At 43.2% G+C, this 26,632-nt stretch overlaps 1 protein-coding gene across 2 annotated transcripts in view; it reads left to right on the forward strand.

The window, feature by feature from the left end:
* LOC139228246 (copine-8-like) overlaps positions 1–26,632 on the forward strand; it is a 781,549-nt gene that overhangs the window by 483,270 nt on the left and 271,647 nt on the right. For both annotated transcript variants that reach the window (XM_070859423.1, XM_070859422.1), the window contains exon 9: positions 4,784–4,888. In XM_070859423.1, coding sequence (XP_070715524.1) covers positions 4,784–4,888 — 105 coding nt within the window. The remainder of the gene's footprint in view (positions 1–4,783; positions 4,889–26,632) is intronic.

Consider the following 26,632-nt stretch of genomic DNA (forward strand, 5'->3'; position numbering starts at 1 on the left):
TTGGCCATGGCGTTGCCCAGGACAGTGATAAGCTCTTTGGTGTACGTTCTCAGTTTCGTGTGGATGGGGCTCGGGGCTGGTCTGAATGCCTTGTTGCACCACAGTCTCTCATACATCTTTTTACTCATGATGGATTGGCTAGCGCCAGTGTCCAGTTGTATGGCTACGGGTAAGCCATTCAATTTTCCGTTTAGCATTATAGGTGGTCATTTTGTCGAAAATGTGTGCCCCCCATGTACTTCAGCATCTGCCTCCTCTCTGAGGCTCGAAATTGCTTTGATCCACCATGGACCGATCTTCCTCTGCCACGTGGTGGTTAACAGGTTTTGCAGAGCTTGCAGCTCGTTTGCAAGCTCATTAGAGGTGCCCCAATGTTCCACAGCTCTTGCAAACATACCCTTTGAAGCGGCATGAATAGGCTGACTGGAAACCTCCACAATGCCAACAAGGTGTGAATTGCCTTGCATTCATCCTTTGTTGGGGATTCTGAGTCATTTGGGTCACCTGAGGCCTGCTGGCAGTTGCAGAATCGTGGGTTCTGCCCTGTACATTTCTGCTCGCAAACACAGTTCCAGTTAATTTATGAACATTGCTGGCACTTGTGTGCTGAGAGATTTGTTTGGCGTTATCACTGGTGGATGTAAACGCCTGTGCTATCACAATGGCCTTACTTGAGGGTCGGTGTCTCTACAGTCAAAAGTTTTCGTAGGATCGTCTCGTGGCCACTGCTCAGTACAAAAAAGTATCTGAGCATTTGCTCCAGGTAGCCATCAAACTCACATTGTCCTGCAAGTCGCCTTAGCTCGGCAATGTAGCTCGTCACTTCCTGACCTTCAGATCGCTGGCACGTGTAGAACTAATACCTCGCCATCAGCACGCTCTCCCTCGGGTTAAGATGCTCCCAAACCAGTGTACACCGCTCCTCATATGACTTATCTGTGGGTTTCACCAGAGCCAGAAGATTCTTCATGAGGCTGTAGGTCGATGCCCCGCAGACTGTGAGGAGGACCGCTCTCCTTTTTGCAGCGCTTCCTTCTCCATCCAGCTCGTTGGCTACAAAGTACTGGTATAGCCGTTCGACATAGGGCTTCCCAGTCCTCACCCTCTGAGAACTTCTCCAGGATGCCCACAGTTTGCTGCATCTTTGTGTTGGATTCGTATTCTCGTCGCCAGTTATTGTGTTCCTGACACACGGAGTTAAAGTAACAGTGACCTCAGTCTTTAATAAGACACTCCAGAGTGAGGAACAGGCCTTAGGGGCCGGCTTATATACAGTGCTCTCAAGGGATGCTGGGATCCCTTGGGACTTCAGGGGATGAGCTCCCTGGTGGCGGAACATGGGCGTGCATGCTTTATAGATACACATCTTCTTTCTGCTGATTCAGGCTGAACTGGAAGGAAATATCCACATTCATCTTGAAATAAATGATTGGGAAGTTTTGAAAGCAACCTTCATTATTAATTGGCAAGTGGCCTTGGACTCTGTAACTTCTATTTAGTTATCATATTCTGCCCTGAGGTGGAATGAATATCAATACTGTATTGTAGGTGCCACTCTACAGTCAAGGAAATAAAGAAAGAACTTGTATTTATGTAGTGCCTTTCCCAACCTCAGGATGTCTCAAAAGTGCTTCACAGCCAATAAAGTATCATTGTTATAACATAGCGAAAGGTGCCAGCCAATTTCTGCACAGCAAGGTCCCACAAAAAGCAGTGAGATAAAGAACCACCTAGTCTGCTTTAGTTTTGTTAATTGAGGGTCAAATATTGGCCAGGAAATTGGGAGAACCCCCTGCTCTTCTTCAAGTAATGCTATGGAATCTTGTATGCCCACCTTAAATGGCAGGCAGGCCTCAGTTTAACGCCTCATCTGACGACACCTCTGACAGTGCAGCACTACCTCAGTATTGCACTGAAGTGTCTGTCTGGATTATGTGCTTTAATTGTGGAGTGGAGCTTAAACTCACAACCTTCTGATTCAGGGTCAAAAGTGCGACCTCAAAGCCAAGGCTGACACTATCTTCTCTGAGATTCTTCTTGTTCTGCTGCGCAACCAGAAAGACTTTCTTCACCGTTGGTTTCTCTGTGATATTGGAAACAATGATTTGGCTGCTTGTCTACTAAAATAAACATTTCCTCCATTATAATCTGAAAAATAAAGCAAAATTCACCCAAACAACCATCAGTGTCTGATCTGAATGAGAAACCTCCACTTGGAGCATAAGACATAGATTCTACTATTGTCCAGATACTCGTGCTTTCTTTGGAACTATTTGTGGCTCACATGCAAGAGTGTGGATTAAAATATTTGGTATCATTATACACAAATATTTTCGTATGTGCATGGTCTTTCAACTTTACGTTCTGGCAAACATTTTGTGTCAATCATACAGTACAGAAGGTGGACATTCTTCCTGTGCTGGCACTTTGAAAGCGTTATCCAGTTAGTTCCACTCACCCGCCCTTTCCCCATAGCCATGAAAATGGTTGCCTTTCAAGTATATATCCAATATCCTTTTGAAAGTTACCATTGAATCTGCTTTCAGGCAATGCAATCCAGATCTTAACAATTTGCTGTGTTTCAAAAAAAACATTCTCAACTCCCCCCTGAGGCGCTTATGAAGACAAACTCATTTTTTCAAGATGTCTTAAGTTACAATAATAATCAATATAGAAAATTAGAATCCTCAAGATTTGAAAGACTTTCAGAAACAGTGTCCAGAATCAATATGAAGATGTCTCCAATGTGATCAAGTTAATGTGAGAGTTTCAATTTAAATACTGTGATTAATGTATCAATATGAAAATAGATCCCTTTTGGGAAGCTGTCCAAATCATTTTCAGGAAGTGTTTCTTTCTTAAAGTTGTGGTATGGAAACAAGAAACTCATCTACCCTGGAATGTACAACCATCATTCCAGAATAGAGCATGCTGGGTCTTGATAGTTGGCAATTTTCCTTTCAGCTAAAAACTGATCTGGACTTAAACTGTTGGGCATAACCCTGGGAGAACTCTTCTTTGATGAATGCTATGCGATCGCTAACACCCACCTGAACCACGTGAACTGGCAAATCGAATCTTTACCTTTTACATATGGCACTTCTGACAGTGCAGCACCCCCTCAGTACTGCACTGGTGTAGAGATTAGCCAATTTATTGATATGAGCTTATCTCTGGTCTTTCAAATAATTAGGATTGTCTGTAAACCAATATGGTGTGTATATTGTGTTTAATCAGAGTTTAAGACAGAATATAACACACTAGTTATACAGCAAAAACATACGACCGTGACGAGCAGCTGGTATCGATTCTGATTGGACAGACGGCTGGCGTGCGCGAACAGCTCTTCAGCTTACGGCCTTTCTTCCTCTCCTAGACCGCCAAGAGTGTTAAATAAGGTCAACATGGGTCCACCCTCGGAAGAGTGTTAGACCATTCTCACTCTTGGAAGCTCTCCATTCCACCGCCTGTGCTAAAGGCTCTTTAGGTTTTTCTTTTATTCTCTTTTTAGGGGTGGGCCTGGGGTAGAATATGGACAGGACTATCTAACCTGTAAGGGCTCTTCTTAAACCAAGGTGCCCAATGGTATGTCAAATTCTTTGTTTTAACTTCTGATTAAACCCCCCCACCCACCCCCCCCCAAGGGGTCTCCAGCATTTTTTACATGCCTATCCTCCTCATCCTCTGAAGTTTGGAGTCAGACATGCCATTCTCTGTCTTCAGATGTTCATAGCTGCTTGTTATCAGTTATTTATGTTCACGCTGTTGAAGTAGCTTTAGCTGTCCAAAAATAACTATTTCATTCCACTATCAGACTATTGTACCATGGAGTGAATCATTCAATTCCCAAAGATATCCTCTATTCTTTTCTCATACACTGGTTAACCTACGCATTTTAAAGCAGTTTTGTTAAACAAGGTCAAAATCCTAACTTAGCATTATGATATGGTTATTAGCAGTAATAGAAGAAACATAGGCATTGGCCCTTAGTTGGTCAAATTAAAAATACATGAAACAACCTTCCTAGCACACAAACAACAGATAGCTAGCCTGGAAACAGGATCCTATGTAACCGTCATAGTGCAGAATGCTATAACATCTGCAGGGAACTAAAAACATAAGTAAATGCTAAGCATCTATCCAATTATTCTAATACTAGTCTGAAGAGACTTTTGACTCAAGTTCTGATACAATCATCTAAACACAGTCTTATTCACGCCACAATTTAATTCACGTAACCATATACGTTTTAGATACCCCAAATTACTAACACTGGTGAAAAGATAAGAATGCCCCTGAAGTCTGTGGCCCATGTTACACAAGCAGATTGTTAGCATGACTGATTCCTGGCTTAAAAGTCAGAGCTACTGTTGATAAAAATATGGAAATATAGAGATGTCATTCCTCAAGATGTGAACTTGAAATCTTGATTTGAACATTTCCTTCAAACAATGGTACGACAGGTCAACCCCACTCTCTGTAACCTAAATCAGTGGTGCACCTTTAATGCATGATGAAGCCTGATCTTTCATTGGGATGAAAATAGAGTACATTTAAACTGTGTCTTATAATATAGGAAAGTATCTTTTTTTCTGAAAATATACCATCAGACCTCCTGCTCCATTAAGAAAACCGTAGCCACAATTTAGGCAATCTTGCAAAACTCTGCAGGAAAATCTTCATAATTGCTGTGGTCGCTCTTCAGTATCCTGAAGATATATATATATATATATATATATAGACAACAATTTAGAATTCATAATTTATTTATTTCTGTTTTCAGCTTCACCATTTGCCATAAAACAGAAGTGGTGAAAAACACCCTGAATCCTGTGTGGCAGCAGTTCTGTATTCCAGTGCGAGCCCTCTGCAATGGTGACTATGATCGGTAAGTTCATTGAATTATGGCTTCTGAGTGCTGGTATAATACATAGAATCAGTGCATAAGCAAGTGAATAACTGGTCATGATTAGTGCAAGGGAAAGGTATCGTTATAGTGCAAGCGGTCCTAATTGAAAATGAAGGAAATTAGTTAAGATGATGCCATTGCTGATTTAATTATAGTTTAAATCAGTAGTTTCATTCCACACATTGGCTAAAAAACAGCAATCCACCCCCACACCATCCCTGCTACCCCCGGTCAGATTTATTAACGTCGCCTCAACTCTGAACTACTTTGAAACACGCAGTTATTCAGTATAATAGGTAGAGGTGCAGTAATGATCTACCATTTTTCCTCTGAGCATTTTCCATTTCTTTGCTTTGCTGTTGAGGGGCCCAAGGCAGACAATGACAAACAACTAGTTGCTGAGACTGAGGGCTCAAGTTTCAGCCTGAGTTGCTCCTATTTTTTTGGAGCAACTAGTTTAGAATGGAGCATCTTAGAAATTGCAATTGTCGGCATTTAGTTTGCTCCAGTTCTAGTGAGTTAGAATAGTTTCATTATGAGCAGATTTTTTTTTCAAAAGGGGGCGTGTCTAGCCACTTACGCCTGCTTTGCAAGTTTAGGCAGCGAAAACTTACTCCAAACCAAATTACAATGAGTAAATGTAGATTTTTGTACGCTCAGAAAAACCTTGCCTACACTTAGAAATCAGGCGTCGAGATCGAGAGATGGGGGGGCGGGGAAAGGGGGGTTTACAAACATTAAACACTTCACTTTTACAAATAAAGAGCCATCATCAATAATAAATGATAAATAAATCAATAAATCAATCAATCAAAAAAAATAATAATAAAAAAAATCACTCAATAAATAAAAAATTATTTCTACTCACCTACTGCAGCACCGGGGAGAAGAGAGGGGGGGGGGAAGAAGAGAGTGGGGGAAGAAAACAGGGGGAGGGAGAGAAGAGGGGAGAGGGAGAAGATGAATGGGGGTGGGTGGGGAGAGGAAGATGAATGGGGGGGTGAGAAGAAAATGAATGGGGGGAAGCTGAACAGGCCCTGCCAAGGACTTCAGGCGGGGCCCGCATGCAGCCGATGCCAGGCCTCTGATGACGATTCTTCAGGCGGGGCCCGCCCCCAGCGAGAGGCTGGGCGGTAAGGCCCCGCCGACGCCGGCTCCAACGGGGGACTTCGGGTGGGGCCCGCCCCAGCGAGAGGCCGGGCGGTAAGGCCCCGCCGACGAGGTAAGATGCGTCAGGCCACTCGGCCCGGGATAGAGGCGACGTCCCTTCGGCCTGGGATAGGGTCGTCGCCCGGAGACAGGACACGCCGGGAGGGCCGGGAACTGCTGCGCATGCGCGCAGCCTCCACTGCACACGCCCGCAGCTGCTGGCACTGTTTTTGACACAGGGCTGTAGCTCCACCCCCAGCAGCTCCTGCTGCGCCGACCTGGAAATGGGCCTACTGCTATCGGAGAATCGCGAGGTAAGTATTCGCCACAATTTTTGTTCTACAAATTAGGCGGGTCTCTCCGATGTGCGCCGTTCTACCAGGGGTCCGAAACTTGAGCCTTGAATTAGGTGATTCACAAGTGATGTGGGAAAAAATGACATAATTTCTGTAGATGCAATTTCCAGTTAATTGACCACATGCCTTTTTAAAAATATTTTATTCTTTTTATGCGAAGCCATTAAGTGAATTATATGTTGCATCATTTACTACAGTACATGGATCGCATCTTTCTACAGCAGTGGATTAAAATATCGATGGCAACATGAAACTGTTTCCACTTTTCAGTCTTTTCCATTTTTGGTACTTCACTGTTGGGAGAAGAATCCTGACAATGCAATTACATTCTGCTGCTTGAAATTGTTCACTTAGCCTGAATCATTACAAACAGATTCTGCGTTCATTATTTTAACAGAAGTTAACCAAGCTTAAGAGTTAGAATGCATTTTCACTGCTTCACTAAGAATGTTGTTACGTTTAAACACATATTCATAGGTACTGCCGACTTGATGTATGTGTATATATGTGAATCAAGTAACATGAGCAATATGGCAACATTATCTTGAGATGTATTGAAAATAATGTTTCAATACAAAGCAAGTGTCCCATTAACCACAATTGCAGTTGAATTTTGCACAGTTGTGAACCTTTCATAAAAGATTCACTGAATTTTAAACACCTGGATTATTATTACAGATCTATTTATTGCATGCAATCTGAGAAATCAGATTGTTGAAGAAGAATCTGTACATGCTCAGATGGAGCAGTATCAGAAATCTAAATTCAATGTGGAGTCACATTTTGTATTAAAGCTGTTGATATTTTGAGCTACTTTCTTGGCAGCTGATACTCTTTTTTTTCCCCACAATCATTTCAACTACCTTGAACTTTCCAGTTAAGAGAGTTGGTGTGAGTCACTGATAAATGTAATGCAGTCCATGAGGGGAATTGGTAAAATTGGCTTTAGTAAGTTATTCATAATGGATACAGTGAGTAAAACAGGAGAGCATGACTGTAAAAAAAAAAATTGCAAAAAATTTAGATTGCTATTCTTATTGTGGAAGGTTGCAGAAAATTACAATAAATTGGTGTCCAACACAGTTAATCGAAAAATAGCTGATTGAGTTTAAAAAAAGATAGGCTCTTGTATGTTGTAAAGAGAATTTTAAGGCTAAAATTAATGGAAGACAAATATGAGATGCAGTATAAATAAAATGCAGGTATGAGATAGTATGAGAGAAGTGGATATTGGAGGAATAATCTGGATTGTTTAAATACCACTTTGTAGTCCTTATTTCTTTATGTACTTCAAGATGGAAAGCACAAGAGAAGCTGCAACACATTGAGAAGTAGTGGGGTAGATTTTCGTCTTTACCACTTGGGCATTAAGCATTACCTTGGCCAGAGATGAGAGAGGAGAATTGGACAGGGAGGATTACACACCAACAATGGATTCTGTCTGATTTTCCTTCAATTTAAAACAATCCTCTTCAAATTATTAATTCTGCCCAGACAATGCTTAATACAAAAGTGGTAAAGATAGAAATCTACTACTACAACAACAACTTGCATTTATATAGCACCTTTAGCATAATAAAATGTCCCAAGGCGGTTCACAAGAACATTATCAAACAAAGTTTGACACCGAGCCACTTGAGGAGATATTAGGACAGGTGACCAAAATCTTTGTCAAAGAAGTAGATTTTAAGAAGTGTGGTAAAGAAAGAGAGAGCGATTAAGAGGTTTATAAGAACATAAGTACATAAGAAATAGGAGCAGGAGTAGGCTCCGCCATTTAATATGATCATGGCTGATCCGATCATGGACTCAGGTCCACATCCCTGCCCGCTCTCCATAACCCCTTATTCTCCTATTGTTTAAGAAACTGTCTCTTTCTGTCTTAAATTTATTCAATATCCCAGCTTCCACAGCTCTCTGAGGCAGCGAATTCCATAGATCCACAACTCTCTGAGAGAAGAAATTTCTCCTCATCTCAGTTTTAAATGGGCGGCCCCTTATTCTAAGATTATGCCCTCTAGTTCTAGTCTCCCCTATTAGTGGAAACATCCTCTCTGCATCCACTTTGTCAAGCCCCCTCAGAATCTTATACTTTTCGATAAGATCACCTCTCATTCTTCTGAATTCCAATGAGTAGAGGCCCAACCTACTCAACCTTTCCTCATAAGTTAACCCCCTCATCTCTGGAATCAACCTAGTGAACCTTCTCTGAACTGCCTCCAAAGCAAGTATATCCTTTCGTAAATACAGAAACCAAAACTGCACGCAGTATTCCAGGTCTGTACAACTGTAGCAGGACTTCCCTGCTTTTATACTCCATCCCCTTTGCAATAAAGGCCAAGATTCCATTGGCATTCCTGATCACTTGCTGTACCTGCATAGTAACCTTTAGTGTTTCATGCACAAATACCCCCAGGTCCCGCTGAACTGCAGCACTTTGCAATCTTTCTCCATTTAAATAATAATTTGCTCTTTGATTTTTTTCTGCCAAAGTGCATGACCTCACACTTTCCATTATACTCCATCTGCCAAATTTTTGCCCACTCACTTAGCCTGCCTATGTCCTTTTGCAGATTTTGTGTGTTCTCCTCACACATTGCTTTTCCTCCCATCTTTGTATCATTGGCAAACTTGGCTACGTTACACTCAGTCCCTTCTTCCAAGTCGTTAATATAGATTGTAAATAATTGGGGTCCCAGCACTGATCCCTGTGGCACCCCACTAGTTGCTGATTGCTAACCCGAGAATGAACCATTTATCCCTACTTTCTATTTTCTGTCAGTTAGCCAATCCTCTATTCATGCTAATATATTATCCCCAACCCCGTGAACTTTTTTATCTTGTGCAATAAACTTTTATGTGATACCTTTCTTGTAGAGCAGACTCCCAGTTATAGTACTTCACAATGTGTTGATTGATTTTCTTCAAAAAGGTGTTGAATAATCTCTGGTTGAGAATAGGATTAGAAATTATAGGGATATGTATGGACTGATATGATCAAATACTGTCCGGGACACGATGGTTCCTGCACTGCTAGGGAAGATGGTATCATCTCTGAAATGTGGCAGGTCAAATTTTATTTGTGAAAACAACAGGTAGCAATATTCCAGAGTTAATTAAATAACATTTGGGCTGCAGGGTATAACTGTGCAGAACTTACTCTCCAGAAATGAAATAAGTATGCGAAGGATAGATTGTGTTTTGGAAGCATCACAGGCCACCCTCATAGCAAGCAGCCAGTCTCTTTGGCTCAGAGTGTATCCTTACTTGTCTAATACCTCGGTAATGAGCCCATGGATGGACCAAAAAACACTTGTTACTGTACTTTGACTTATGAGATATCATCAGGCTGCTGTGTGGAATCCTCAACTTTTGAAAGACGGAAGAATAAATATTATCAGAACATAGATAACAAACTTGTCACCAGATGTATGGATAGTCCTAAATGCAAACAGTAGATTCAGAGTAAATGCAAACTTTACTATGCTCCCTGGAATATTGAAGACAATATAAAGCTGGACTATCAAAATTTGTTCCTTGTGTCTTACATGGCTGTTCAATGTTACAAGGTCTTTCGATGCTGTATCACTGTTGGTTTCAGAATTGCTGTTGACTGGGAGAGTACTAGCCTCCGAGATTAAATATAAAATAAATCACTTAAAATCCTTTGAAGTACATTGACACTAAGAACATTAAACATTAAACTCATAACTATGAAATGATGTGGTCGACTATTCACAGGATTCAAAACAGGTCTTGCCCACTCAAATAGATTCAAGAAGGCGGCTCACCACCATCTTCTCAAGGGCAATTAGGGATGGGCAATAACTGCTGGCCTTGCCAGCAACGCCCACATCCCATGAACTAATTAAAAAAAAGCTGTCACATAGTATGGTCTGTCAACACAGGTATCAAACTGACCAAATTGAATAGAACAATACTTACGGAGACAGGCATTAGGAAATGCTTCTTAGGAATAAGAATAATTTCCTCAGAGTTCCAGCACAATAGCAGTGGGAGAGGACTGGTGGGGCAAGAATTCGAGTAGCACCTGGAAAACGTGGCTATCCATCCTGAAGATGTTACACCAGGAATTCCTGCTTGGGGTGGGATGGGCAAGGTTCTGTCCACTGCAATGATGGTATGACGGAGGTAAAGCTGGCAAGTTGGCATCACACACTGGAAATGCCGCTGTTCTTTCCTTTGCTCCAAGCAATCAGATGCCAGCAAACAACCAGCATCAGGTTAATAGAGCAGCAGGTGCAGGCCTGTGAGGGTCTCCAGACCTGAGTCTTGGCCTGAAATGCCCCAGTAGATTGCAGGCAGTCACAATGAAATCCATTCTCTTATAAATGGGCCGATAGCTACAATTTGTGCCATTTTAATAGGTTGCGTTGGTTTCTCAGTAAGCGGCTGTCAAGTGCCATATTTTGCACCCTCCCCTTTGAGCTGGCATCCAAGATGTGTCCATAATGAAATGGATGCCCATCTGCGTTATTATAGTTGGCTGATCCCAGATATTCAGACAGGGTCAGTCTCTGGGTCTGCCAGTGGAGTGTAATTTTTGCTCTGTCGCAGTTGTGGCAACAAAGTGGGATCATGAGTTTTCAGCCCTAATATCTTTGAGGTGACCTTTTACACAACAGATAATTTGTATTCTCAGCAGCTTAAGGAAGCAGCTATCTCATGTTTGAAGTGATGGCCAAACCCCTGCAAAGATATTAAAGTGTGTAGGCTTTCTTATTATATTATTAGAAATGTGGCCAAGACTCACTAATCTTCACATATGGTCTGTGAAAGGAATAGACTTAATAGTCCAAATAGCCTTGCGTTGTTCCATAATTGTGTTAGAATCCATGGAAGACATAGTGGCATTACTGTAGCAAATTCCATTTTCTTTTAGTCATTGAACATTGTGTATGTTAACATATTTTGTGATTCCATATTTTTCTCAAAATGATGCATAGTTTTATTCAATGTTTTAAATGATCAGAAAATCAGTTTCTAAATGCTAAATATAAATCATGAATATTTTCAAAGCTCCAATGGACTTTCATTACTCAAATGGCAAAATTAGTAACACCTCTGTTTTAAAACGTGAATAGATGTGGCTGTCCTCACTGCTATGTGCCTCGTTATCACACCAAGATTCTACACTTTCATGCAGTACACTCTGGGATACTTGAATCAATTGTGTCAGATGAATTGAATCAGATGAATTGAATCAGATGAATTGAAATTTCCACAAATTCCAACTGAAAGGGACACTTTTGTTAAAAATGTCTATTAAACATCTCAGGATACATTGCATGGAATAAAACATGACAATATTCTTATGAGTCAGAGAAGGAAACACAGGTGTTTTCAGAGAAGAAAGGAGATACCAGCAGGTTTCACAGGTTTGAAAGCACCACAGCTACAGTGACATTTGACATTATTTCACAGGAGTGTAATCACACCTGGCATTACCTGATACGAGTGAGGCAATATTTTATTCCAAAGTGGTTTCTTTAGAATTTTAGCACTAACAAAACTTCCACTGTGCATAGAAACATAGAAAATAGGTGCAGGAGTAGGTCATTCAGCCCTTCGAGTCTACACCACCGTTCAATATAATCATGGCTGATCATGCAACTTCAACACCCCAGTCCTGCTTTCTCCATACCCCTTGATTCCTTTAGCCGTAAGGGCCACATCTAACTACTTTTTGAATATATCGAACGAACTGGCCTCAACAACTTTCTGTGGTAGAGAATTCCACAGGATCACAATTCTCTGAATGAAGAAGTTTTTCCTCAGAGAAACATAGAAACATAGAAAATAGGTGCAGGAGTACGCCATTCGGCCCTTCAAGCCTTCACCGCCATTCAATAAGATTATGGCTCATCACTCCCTCAGTACCCATTTCCTGCTTTCTCTCCATACCCCTTAGATATGGCCCTTGATCCCCTCAGCCGTAAGGGCCATATCTAACTCCCTCTTGAATATATCTAATGAACTGACATCAACAACTCTCTGCGGCAGGGAATTCCACAGGTTAACAACTCTCTGAGTGAAGAAGTTTCTCCTCATCTCAGTCCTAAATGGCCTCCCCCTTATCCTAAGACTATGTCCCCTGGTTCTGGACTTCCCCAACATCGAGAACATTTTTCCCGCATCTAACCTGTCCAGTCCCGTCAGAATCTTATACGTTTCTATGAGATCCCCTCTCATCCTTCTAAACTCCAGCGAATAAAGGCCCACTTGATCCAGTCTCTCCTCATATGACAGTCTAGCCATCCCTGGAATCAGTCTTGTGAACCTTCGCTACACTCCCTCAATAGCAAGAACGTCCTTCCTCAGATTGGGAGACCAAAACTGAATACAATATTCCAGGTGAGTCCTCACTAAGGCCCTGTACAACTGCAGTAAGACCTCCCTGCTCCTATACTCAAATCCCCTCGCTATGAAGGCCAACATACCATTTGCCTTCTTCACCGCCTGCTGTTCCTGCATGCCAGCTTTCAATGATTGATGAACCATGACACCCACGTCTCGTTGCACCTCCCCTTTTCCTAATCTGCTGCCATCCAGATATATTCTGCCTTCGTGTTTTTGCCTTCAAAATGGATAACCTCACATTTATCCACATTATACTATATTTGCCATGCATTTGCCCACTCACCTAACCTGTCCAAGTCATCCTGCAGCCTCTTAGCGTCCTCCTCACAGCACACACCACCACCCAGTTTAGTGTCATCTGCAAACTTGGAGGTATTACACTCAATTCCTTCATCTAAATCGTTAATGTATATTGTAAAGAGCTGGGTCCACTAGTCACTGCCTACCATTCTAAAAAGGACCCGTTTATCCCGACTCTCTGCTTCCTGTCTGCCAACCAGTTCTCTATCCATGTCAGTACATTACCCCCAATACCATGCGCTTTGATTTTGCACACCAATCTCTTGTGCGGGACCTTGTCAAAAGCCTTTTGAAAGTCAAAATACACCACATCCACTGGTTCTCCCTTGTCCACTCTACTAGTTACATCCTCACAAAATTCCAGAAGATTCGTCAAGCATGATTTCCCTTTCATAAATCCATGCTGACTTGGATTGATCCTGTCACTGATTTCCAAATGCGCTGCCATTTCATCCTTAATGATTGATTCCAACATTTTCCCCACTACTGATGTCAGGCTAACCAGTCTATAATGACTTGTTTTCTCTCTCCCTCCTTTTTTAAAAAGTGGAAGTTACATTAGCTACCCTCTAGTCCATAGGAACTGATCCAGAGTCGATAGACTGTTGGAAAATGATCACCAATGCATCCACTATTTCTAGGGCCACTTCCTTAAGTACTCTGGGATGCAGACTATCAGGCCCCGGGGATTTATCGGCCTTCAATCCCATCAATTTCCCTAACACAATTTCCTGCCTAATAAGGATATCCTTCAGTTCCTCCTTGTCCCTAGACCCACTGTCCCCTAGTACATTCGGAAGGTTATTTGTGTCTTCCTTCGTGAAGACAGAACCGAAGTATTTGTTCAATTGGTCTGCCATTTCTTTGTTCCCCATTATAAATTCACCTGAATCCGACTGCAAGGGACCTACATTTGCCTTCACTAATCTTTTTCTCTTCACATATTTATAGAAGCTTTTGCAGTCAGTTTTTATGTTCCCTGCAAGCTTCCTCTTGTACTTTATTTTCCCCCTCTTAATTAAACCCTTAGTCCTCCTCTGTTGAATTCTAAATTTCTCCCAGTCCTCAGATTTGTTGCTTTTTCTAGCCAATTTATATGCCTCTTCCTTGGTTTTAACACTATCCTTAATTTCCCTTGTCATCTCGGTCCTAAATGGCTTACCCCTTATCCTTAGACTGTGACCCCTGGTTCTGGACTTCCCCAACATCGGGAACATTCTTCCTGCATCTAACCTGTCCAATCCCGTCAGAATTTTATATGTTTCTATGAGATCCTTCTCATTCTTCTAAATTCCAGTGAATATAAGCCCAGTTGATCCAGTCTCTCCTCATATGACAGTCCAGCCATCCCTGGAATCAGTCTGGTGAATCTTCGCTGCACTCCCTCAATAGCAAGAATGTCCTTCCTCAGATTAGGAGACCAAAACTGCACACACTATTCAAGGTGTGGCCTCACCAAGGCCCTGTAGAACTGCAGTAAGACCTCCCTGCTCCTATACTCAAATCATCGCGCTATGAAGGCCAACATGCCATTTGCCTTCTTCGTCTGCTGTACCTGCATGCTAACTTTCAATGATTGATATACCATGACACCTAGGTCTCGTTGCACCTCACGTTTTACTAATCTGTCACCATTCAGATAATATTCTGCCTCGTGTTTTTGCCACCAAAGTGGATAACCTCACATTTATCTACATTATACTGCATCTGCCATGCATTTGCTCACTCACCTAATCTGTCCAAGTCACCCTGCAGCCTCTTAGCATCCTCCTCACAGCCCACACTGCCACGCAGCTTCGTGTCATCTGCAAACTTGGAGATATAACATTCAATTCCTTCGACCAAATCATTAATGTATATTGTAAATATCTGTGGGCCCAGCACTGAACCTTGCGGTACCCCAATAGTCACTGCCTGCAATTCTGAAGAGGACCCATTTACTCCTACTCTTTGCTTCCTGTCTGCCAACCAGTTCTCTATCCACGTCAATACATTACCCCCAATACCATGTGCTTTAATTTTGCACACTAATCTTTTGTGTGGGATCTTGTCAAAAGCCTTTTGAAAGTCCAAATATACCACATCCACTGGTTCTCCCTTGTCCACTCTACTAGTTATAGCCTCAAAAAATTCCAGATGATTTGTCAAGCATGATTTCCCTTTCATAAATCCATGCTGACTTGGACCGATCCTGTCACTGCTTTCCAAATGCACTGCTATTACATCTTTAATAATTGATTCCAACATTTTCCCCACTACCAATGTCAGGCTAACCGATCTATAATTCCCTGTTTTCTCTCTCCCTCCATTTTTAAAAGTTGAGTTACATTAGCTACCCTCCAATCCATAGGAACTGATCCAGAGTCTATAGAATGTTGGAAAATGACCACCAATTGGACAGAGCTCCTTGTTGATGCTGGACTTAAGTTCACAGTTTTACTTAACTTTAGTACACAACCAGAACAAACTGGCCGAAGAAATAAAAACATTCGGACACTCAATCATGTTTCCCAGAGTGCGCTGCTTAAAAGAGCAGAATCTTGGTATGATGAAGAGTTTCATAGAAGTTAGAATGTGCCAGTGTCTGTATGACCGTGTCATGAGACTTGAAAGGTTATCATTTCTGCACATAGGTTGGTGAAGAATTAGTCAAGCTATTCTGTAGTGCAGAGGAAAAGCCTGATAAATTATACCATAGGCACAGAAGGAACAAACATGTCCAATTAATATAATATTTATGAATTATTAATCTGCTCGTGTAAGGGTAGCTTTTCATGACTATTAGTCGATCTCTGATGGCATTGCACATATTAAATCAATCCTAAGTGTAGTTTTCCGGTAAAGTGGTGTTTAAGGGTGGAAATAATTGGATCAGGAATTCAATTCAAGACATAATTCAATCGCCATTTTAACGTCTTGTCTTAATTTTTATCTAATACTTTGATATTTATAGTTAAATAGGAAAACTTACATCAATTCTGGAAGCAGAGAAGTCAAGTTGGCTGGAGCAAGGAGTTTCTTGCAATACAGGCTGTCCAGCTACAAGACACAAACCAAAGGCATCACACTGCCACTACTGGCAGGAAGGTGCAATTACGGTTTACCTAGACAGTATTATAAATGTACGCAGAGGAATTTATCATAAAGTCTTCACATAGCTGTGAAAAAACAGGAAATAAGATTTTGTAGATGGGAAGCATTAGCAGACATAAGATTTTTAATGTATTATAGATATAACATGTTGACGTTTGTTAATTACATTTGTTTAAATAATTGTTGAACCTTAAAAAGCTCCACCGTGCATTGATCCAGCTAACCATTTGTAATCATGGTTATTGTATGTGAAGGATGCTCCAACACATTGATATGAATTCTTGACACTCCATACCTTTATTCTTCATTGTGTTCTTATACAGACAATTGTCACTTCCAATTGTATAGATAAAAAGAATAAAAAGTACAAGTACTGGAAATCTGAAATAAATATTGAAAATGCTGCACACACACAGCCTTCCTGTCAGCATCTGTAAAGAGAAAAGACAAGTTAATGTTTTGGATGTATAAGCTATTTTTTTCTCATAACGATTACTTTTAGACCTGCTATGTATTTCCAGCATTTTCTGTTTTTATGTCACTTTCACTTGGTTAGGCATGAATGAATAATTAAAATTACTTTTGGACTTGCTGCCAACATTTAAGTGACAATTCAGATTTTGGTATTCATTCTGTTCTTCACTTTGTCACGGAGCACAGTAAATTGTACTTTCTTATTTGTGTTTATCATTTCTGTGTTGGTCATTTTGAATTGCTCCTCCATTTGATTCTCAGTGCTTTCTTGCCGACAAAATGTTGCCTTTGCATAGTGAATTCTGGGATATGATACCGTTAAGAACATGAGCTTTATGCAGAAATAACATTTGATATTATGCACCTATTACGGGTCTGTGCAGCCCCGGCCTGCGAGCACCAATGGAGCAGGCCAGGGAGTGGAAGGAGCAGCATGGTGGCATTCCACTCCAGGGAGCAGCATGTGCTGGAGCAGGAGAGCAACGGCAGTGAAAAGGGACGTCATCAAGGCCCAGATCAGTGATTGGAGCGTGGGCAGATACTGCAGGAGCTGCAAAGTCGGGGCAAAGGAACGGCGAGGTTGTGAAGAAGGAGCGGCGAAAGATTGTAAAGGGACGTGATTGGGGTCCAGGAGAGGCGTGAGTTCGGGGCCCAGAAGAGACGAGGACCCAGGAGCAGCACATAGAAACATAGAAAATAGGTGCAGGAGTAGGCCATTCGGCCCCTCAAGCCTGCACCAACATTCAATAAGATCATGGCTGATCATTCCCTCAGTACCCCTTTCCTGCTTTCTCTCCATACCCCTTGATCCCTTTAGTCGTAAGGGCCATATCTAACTCCCTCTTGAATATATCCAATGAACTGGCATCAACAACTCTCTGCGGCAGGGAATTCCACAGGTTAACAACTCTCTGAGTGAAGAAGTTTCTCCTCATCTCAGTCCTAAATGGCCTACCCCTTATCCTAAGACTATGTCCCCTGGTTCTGGACTTCCCAGTCATCGGGAACATTCTTCCCGCATCAAACCTGTCCAGTCCCATCAGAATCTTATAAGTTTCTATGAGACCCCCCTCTCATCCTTCTAAACTCCAGTGTATAAAGACCCAGTTGATCCAGTCTCTCCTCATATGTCAGTCCTGCCATCCCAGGAATCAGTCTGGTGAAACTTCGCTGCACTCCCTCAATAGCAAGAACATCCTTCCTCAGATTAGGAGACCAAAACTCAACACAATATTCCAAGTGTGGCCTCACCAAGGCCCTGTACAACTGCAGTAAGACCTCCCTGCCTCTATATTCAAATCCTCTCGCTATGAAGGCCAACATACCATTTGCCTTCTTCACTGCTTGCTGTACCTGCATGCCAACCTTCAATGACTGATGAACCATGACACCCAGGTCTCGCTGCACCTCCCCCTTTCCTAATCTGCCGCCATTCAATAATATTCTGCCTTCGTGTTTTTGCCCCCAAAGTGGATAACCTCACATTTATCCACATTATACTGCATCTGCCATGTATTTGCCCACTCACCTAACCTATCCAAGTCTCCCTGCAGCCTTTTAGCATCCTTCTTACAGCTCACACCACCAACCAGTTTAGTGTCATCTGCAAACCTGGAGATATTACACTCAATTCCTTCATCTAAATCATTAATGTATATTGTAAAGAACTGGGGTCCCAGCACGGAGCCCTGCGGCACCTCACTAGTCACCACCTGCCATTCTGAAAAGGACCCGTTTATCCCGACTCTCTGGTTCCTGTCTGCCGACCAGTTCTCTATCCACATCAGTACATTACCCCCAATACCATGTGCTTTGATTTTGCACACCAAACTCTTGTTTGGGATCTTTTCAAAAGCCTTTTGAAAGTCCAAATACACCACATTCACTGGTTCTCCCTTGTCCACTCTACTAGTTACATCCTCAAAAGATTCCAGAAGATTTGTCAAGCATGATTTCCCTTTCATAAATCCATGCTGACTCGGTCCGATCCTGTCACAGCTTTCCAAATGTGCTGCTATTTCATCTTTAATAATTGATTCCAACATTTTCCCCACTACTGATGTCAGGCTAACCGGTCTATAATCACATGTTTTCTTTCTCCCTCCTTTTTTAAACAGTGGTGTTACATTAGCTACCCTCCAGTCCATAGGAACTAATCCAGAGTCGATAGACTGTTCGAAAATGACTACCAATGCATCCACTATTTCTATGGCCACTTCCTTAATTACTCTGGGATGCAGACTCTCAGGCCCCGGGGATTCATCGGGCTTCAATCCCATCAATTTCCCTAACACAATTTCCCGCTTTATAAAGATATCCTTCAATTCCTCCTTCTTACTAGACCCTCGGTCCCCTAGTATTTCTGGAAGGTTATTTGTGTCTTCCTTCGTGAAAACAGAACCGAAGTATTTGTTTAACTGGTCCGCCATTTATTTGTTCCCCATTATAAATTAACCTGAATCTGACTGCAAGGGACCTACATTTGTTTTCACTACTCTTTTTCTCTTTGCATATCTATAGAAGCTTTTGCAGTCAGTTTTTATGTTCCCAGCAAGCTTCCTCTCATACTCTATTTTCCCCCTCCTAATTAAACCCTTTGTCCTCCTCTGCTGTATTACAAAATTCTCCCAGTCCTCAGGTTTGCTGCCAGCCCACACTGCGATATGTGTGCACAGTAGGTCAGTGCAGCAGAGCTGGTCTCCAGTCGTCTTGGTTAATCCTTGCTAAGGCCTAGCTCTGTCAAGCCCATGTGGTGGCTGGTGTGCAACGGTCACCACACGTTAAAAAAAATCCATGCACAGGCATCTTCCACCCTTCAGGATATAGTTCCGGACCTGGAATTGTAGGTCCCTCATTGAAATACCTGTGAACTTTTTGACGTGGAAGCAAGTCATCCTCGATTCGAGGGACTGCCTATGATGATGATTACGGAGAGTGGCTAACCTGCTACTAAATAGCTTGTTGCTAATCTTCGCTGGATTTTTAGCTAACTTGTAAGAAATTAAGTAATACTAGTTGGTTTATCACAGCAGACAGATCAGTTGCCACAAAATAGACAAAATTTAATGCGGTGATAGAACACATCGTTAAATAGATTATTGAAACCAATAGTCATGCGAGCAATAAGCTCCTTTTTTCTGCATTGCACCCTTTGATATTTTTAAGAACCTTTGAAGAACAAAGTGTGTGCGTCAGGCAGGTCTTTGCTGGTGAATAGGCAAATAAGCAGGTTGAACAGTTTGCAGCCAGTGACGCAATTAGGTTTACAGTCAGAATAGATGCATTAAAAATGAGAACCAAAAACTACAGTGTTGGGCTTTAAGAGAGACAAAATTTAGAGGGATAGAAAAGGTAAAGCAGCAGACTAACAATAGGAAATATTTTAAGCACACGATGGGTAAGGTACAGATTCCAACTAGGAATAAAGGGGCCGAAATTCCCCTGTTTTGCGACATCTGTTAGTGTCTCTGGGGGGCGCTAACAGGACGTAAAACTATTTTGGCCCTGATGGGGGCAGCGCTACCGGCTCCTGCGAAATTGTGCGGGAGTTAGTGGAGGCACTGTCACAGTACACCTCGCCTGCAGCGCCCTGGGCCGCCATGCAACCCGACGATGACGTCATTGTGCGCGCCAACACCGTAGCGCCACGCAGCGACCCCTTTCCATCCGGCCTCGAGGGTCGCGAACTGGGCCGATATTCACTCGTGGAGCGGAAGTTTAAAGGGGAGGTCGGGAGCGCCGCGCGCCGCCATTTTGTTTCTGACCGACTTGCTGGTCGGCCACTTCTTTGTTTCTTTGGCGTGGTTCGGGCCGCCAACGTGCTGTTTGGGTGCCGGGCTGCAGCCTTGGAACCATACCACCCTGCTGACCCAGTGGAGGCCATCAGAGGCCCGGCAGAGTGCAAAACGGCCCTCCCCTTTAGCCAAAGGTGAGGGGCATTGAAACGCATCAGCCACGTAGTGCTGCCGACGCGCGAGTAGCGCACTGGAACCCGCCCCAACAGGAAGTGGAGTGCGCGACATTGCGCTCCACTTCCTGTGAGGGGCGGTGACCGCAATTTTATGGCTGGGGCAGGACTTCTGTGCCAGGAAGTCCTGCCCTGAGTCGGTTACCACCCACAATCGGGGTGCTGGGTGAATTTCGCCCCCAAAGAGTTCACATAAATGTTAGAGTTTCACAGATAAATAAGAGAGTGGGTGAAAAATAAAGTCTAAGAAGGAGGCATACAAATAATACAGGACAAAAATACCAGAAACACAGAAGAGAAGCAAACCAGAAGGGTTAAAAGAAAAAATGATACTGGAATGACAGTCAACATTAAGATAAGTAGAAAAGTTCATAAGCACGACAAAAGTCAAACTATATTCAAAAAAGGAGTGGTGCCACTAGGGGATGTCTAATGTGTACTTTGCATTTATTTACAAAGGAGGGTGAAGGAAGCAGTACCAGTAAAGAACATGGAGAATCCACTATTAGATATATAAATATTTAAAAAGGGGATTAGTAGTGAAATACCGGAGGTGCGAACCATAATTTTCCAAAAACCAAAGATCTGGAGGTTGACAAATGCTATGGGGCCATAAATACAAGATAGTTACTATTAAATCCAGTAGGGAAATGAGGAGAAATGTCTTTACTGAGAGAGTGATTAGAATATGGAACTCACTACCACTACCACAGGAAGTGGTTGAGGCAAATAGATCAGATGCTTTTAAAAGGAAACTACATGAGAGAAAAGAGAATAGAAAGATATGCTGAAAGGCTGAGATGAGGCAGATGGACTGGGGAGGGAACTGCACAGTCGAGTTGGGCCAAATGGCCTGTTTCTGTGCTGTATATTCTATGTAATTAACCCTACAGCAATAACAGAAAAACTATGAGAGACTATAGTAAGGGAAAACATTCGTGAACACTCAGAAAGATATGGGCTAATCAGAAACACTCAATGCACATTTGTAAAGGGCAGGACATACTTGAGTAGTTCAATTAAATTCTTCAAGATCATTGCTGATTGTATAGACAAAGATGGATGTGGTATGTTTGAGTTTTAGAAACGTGGTTAACAGACTTGTGGAGATTAAGGTATCAAAAGTAAAGTGATGGCATGGATAGAGGGATGGCTGAAGGATAGAAAGAGAATAGTTATACATAGATGCTTCACATATTGCCAAGCTTCAGCTAAAGATCTGTATGGGGACGTCTATTATTCTCCATATATGAATAAATAATTTGAATGATAAAATATTTAAATTAGCCAATGGCACCAAATATAAAGGGAATATGTCAAAATGAGGAAGACTGAGAAACCACAGAACGACAAAGATTGATTAGGGGAGTGGTAGATATCTACCAATGCAGTTCTTTAAAAAGCAGGATTGCAGGAAGAAAAAGCCATAAGAAGACCGACTGGAATTCTGTCATGTAGACAGCAGCATTGAATGAAAAAAACCAAGATGCTCTTGGAACACTATATGCAGGTTTGGGCACTCCATTATGGGGAAGATATTGAACCTATGGAAAAGGTGCAACACATTCAATAGGATGGTACAAGAGATGAGATGACATAGTTATGATACGAGACTTGGAAAAACTAAAGCTGTATTCATCGTGTTAACGGGGAGATCTAATAGAATTATTGAAAATTATGAAAGGGCTTCAGAGAACAAATAGTTATTTCAGTTAGTCGCCAAATCAGTAGCAAAGGGCATACATTTAGCATTAATACTTGTAAGTGGTCAGTCTACGGTTATTTCCCGAGGTTTGAGATCTCACCATAGGGTCAAAATATGTAAGGGTTTTTGCTTGGTAGTGACCGGTGCCAAATTGGCCCTGCCTTGCTTGTTGTGCTACGGGTTGGTTTTCCGCAGAGACCGATGCCAATCGGTCTCTCACAGTTATCCAATTTGCTGTTTATGATTTAACACCCACTTATAGCAAGCACACCAACCCTGTCCTTGTGCTCGGGTGAAAAGAGTTACAACGGATTGTCTTATAGTGAGACACGGACCAACGTTTCAAGGTCAAAATGACACAAGTTTTATTACAACAGATCAACACCTCCACTCCACTCGCCAGATGCGTGTGAAGTAGAACCACACAGTGCAGAAGTACCCAGTAAAACAGTGCACTTCTGTTTTTAGCCTTACAACAGACCAACCCCTCCTGAGACCCACTTAACTCTAAACCCCCCTCTGGTTTGGTTAGGCCATACTGACACCCCCTCACGCACTTTCCTGGATCAGTTGGTGAGCGTGCAACTATTGAGTTCTCACCCAATCCGCCCTTCCTTGCTTGCTGGACCTTCCTCAGCGGTTCGACTCCACGGCCTGTGCTTGACTGAAGCAGACGAGATCCAGATTGAAGTTGAAGTCCGTTGGATTGGAGAAGCGAGGCTTCGCTCTTGTTCCTTATCCTCGAGGGGTGGGCAAACGTGCCTTCACGTAGGATGCGAGAGAACGAAGGATCGAGCTTCCAAAACGCTCAACAGTTATACTCCTGTAATCCACAATTCTGGCTGGGTTTGGATGGTTCTGTTGCCTTGGGGAATGTTTCCATGGATTCTTCAGGTCTTAGTTTGCGCGATCTGAGATGCGCAGGGGTCTGAACAAAACCAGCTGATCGATGTCTGAAGGCTTCTCGTGAGAGTGTTAAATGGCCCATCAGTCCTGATTGCTGGACTGTTGTGGAGACAATGTAGGTGTCGATCTTGTCCTAGCACCTTGTTCTCTCCCCTAGACAACCTTGCTCCACACATAAAAGAGTCCCTTGGCCTGCCGAAGAGCACCCAGCTCTGATGTCACTGGCCGCTGGCAGGCCCAGTGTTCAAATTAACATTTGAACAGACCCAGTTTCTCTCACCAGTTTCTGTGGGAGAGATCCGCCCCCACGTATTTCTCCCAGCAACATGTTTCTTCCTAATCCAGACCAGTCATCTTGTGTCACAGTATTTCAAAAGTACTTTTCAGGGTGTACAGCCAACAGGGATATAAACACAGTAGTCCAGAGTTGACTTTGTCAACCTACATACTAGCACCATAAAGAGAAGGTTAGAATAATGATTTTCCATGCAAAGGATTATTAGAATATGGAACCCATGACTACAAGTGGTTATCAAAGCCTGGACAATTGCGATTTTTAGGAAGGAATTATATAAACACTTGAAGAAAATTCCCGGGGGCAAGAAAGCTGAATCGAGCACTGTATATATCAGCATTAATCAAGCATCCTTCAGAGACTCTCATTTTTGCTTTCCCGTCATTAAACCTCAAACAATCCCACAGTTTAATACCGCTTGTAACCCAGTTCTACTAATTATATTCCCAACATTCATTTCTATACAAGTATATTACAAAAATGATAAACAATGAACTCAGAAAATGATATAAAACAATTCTTTGCGGCTATTCATTTTTGAATTGGGCCGTTATTTCTGACCTCCTAACACAGTTGTTCAGTTGGTAATCCAGCTTTCCTGTCTTTTCTTTCTTTGCAATGTCTTCCATGTTACATCCTTTGTATTTTATGATGCTGGCTTAGTGGGCCATTCTCCCTTTCCCATTACAGCATTGAAGGCAAAGCCTTCGGTGCTTATGTTTCTGCACACTGGAATTCTCTTCCTATCCCTCCGTCTTGCCACATCTCACCCCACTTTTGAAGTTTCCTTAACTTTTGGTCAAATTGTGCTTGATGTCCATTTCTTCCACCTCCCTCCATTTTATTTGAAATACATTGGGACATTTTACTACAGTAAAGATACTATATAGAAACATAGAAAATAGGTGCAGGAGTAGGCCATTCAATGAGTTCATGGCTGAACATGCAACTTCAGTACCCCATTCCTGCTTTCTCACCATACCCCTTGATCCCCCTAGTAATAAGGACTTCATCTAACTCCTTTTTGAATATATTTAGTGAATTGGCCTCAACAACTTTGTGTGGTAGAGAATTCCACAGGTTCACCACTCTCTGGGTGAAGAAGTTTCTCCTCATCTCGGTCCTAAATGGCTTACCCCTTATCCTTAGACTGTGACCCCTGGTTCTGGACTTCCCCAACATTGGGAACATTCTTCCTGCATCTAACCTATCAAAACCCATCAGAATTTTAAACGTTTCTATGAGGTCCCGTCTCATTCTTCTGAACTCCAGTGAATACAAGACCAGTTGATCCAGTCTTTCTTGATATGTCAGTCCCGCCATCCCGGGAATCAGTCTGGTGAACCTTCGCTGCACTCCCTCAATAGCAAGAATGTCCTTCCTCAAGTTAGGAGACCAAAACTGTCCACAATACTCCAGGTGTGGCCTCACCAACGCCCTGTACAACTGTAGCAACACCTCCCTGTCCCTGTACTCAAATCCCCTCGCTATGAAGGCCAACATGCCATTTGCTTTCTTAACCGCCTGCTGTACCTGCATGCCAACCTTCAATGACTGATGTACCATGACACCCAGGTCTCGTTGCACCTCCCCTTTTCCTAATCTGTCACCATTCAGATAATAGTCTGTCCCTCTGTTTTTACCACCAAAGTGGATAACCTCACATTTATCCACATTATACTTCATCTGCCATGCATTTGCCCACTCACCTAACCTATCCAAGTCACTCTGCAGCCTCATAGCATCCTCCTCGCAGCTCACACTGCCACCCAACTTAGTGTCATCCGCAAATTTGGAGATACTACATTTAATCCCCTCGTCTAAATCATTAATGTACAGTGTAAACAGCTGGGGCCCCAGCACAGAACCTTGCGGTACCCCACTAGTCACTGCCTGCCATTCTGAAAAGTACCCATTTACTCCTACTCTTTGCTTCTATATGGAAGTTATTGATCATACTGCATATTTTTTAAATAATTCATAGTCGACCTTGTTGCTTTTGCTGGGAGTCTATTCCACAAGTTTCAGGCAAGACAAGTGATTTTTTTTCCCCTCGAATTGCAAGTAATGCCTGGATCTGGTCAATTTTAAACCTGTGTTGTCCAGTTACGTGTTCCCGATCTAAAGCTTTTACATGTGTGAGACCTGCAGTATTCACACCGGATTCCTGCAGCATGGCAAACTCAACATTAGTGTGGTTTTTGTGCAATGGAAAAGCAGCATAAGCCAAAAAGCCCGAACAAAGAATTAAAAATGCTGACTGAAGTATAATGGGCATAGGTTCATGTCACTTTGGTCCAAGTAAATAGTTTATTGATATGGAATTGGGTAAAATTTCGGGCCGAGCCTAGAATGGCGCAGCCCCGCGAGCCAGGCCTGATTTCCGCGCCGAAAACTTACCTCGGTATTCTCCACTCCCTCAGGTCGATCCAGGCCCGCGGCACGGCGCAGCACAAGCTATGGGGGGCGGAGCCAGGTCCTTGCGCTGAAAACAGTGTCGGGACCTCTGCACATGCTCGGTACAGTGTGCGCGCATGTGCAGTAGCTCCTGGCGTCGAAACTGTGTGGGAGGGGCCCAAAGCACGCTGCCCCCAGACCTGGCCGAATGGGCTCACTGGGACGGCGAAGATCGGACTGCACCTCCCTCCTCGAGCTCCTGCTCTGGCCGTGGCTCCAGCTCCCCCCACCCTGCTCAGCTCACGCTCGCTCGAGCTCTCTCACGCCACCCTCACCCCCCCACCCCCCGCTCCGCTGCCATCTACTCCGGCTCCAGCTCCAGCTCCCCCACCCCCTTAGGTCCGGTCCGTTCCCTCTTCCTTCGGCGGGGCCCGCCAACCCAGCATTTCGCTGGGGGCGGGCCCCACCCTAAGTCTTCGGCCCGGCTTCTTCACGTCGGCCGGGCCCGTTCAGCCTCCCCCCTCTCCTCTTCCCCACCCTCCTCTCCCCCCCTCCTCGTCTCCCACCCCTCCCTCTCCTCCTCTCCCCCCCACTCCTCTCCCCCCCACTCCTCCTCTCTCCCTCTCCCCCCCCCCCCTCCCTCCTCTCTCTCCCCCCCCCCTCCTCCCCTCCCCTCCCTCTCCCCCCCTCTCCCCCCCCC

The sequence above is a fragment of the Pristiophorus japonicus genome, chromosome 17 (assembly GCF_044704955.1).
Source record: "Pristiophorus japonicus isolate sPriJap1 chromosome 17, sPriJap1.hap1, whole genome shotgun sequence".
NCBI classification, from domain to species: domain Eukaryota; kingdom Metazoa; phylum Chordata; class Chondrichthyes; family Pristiophoridae; genus Pristiophorus; species Pristiophorus japonicus.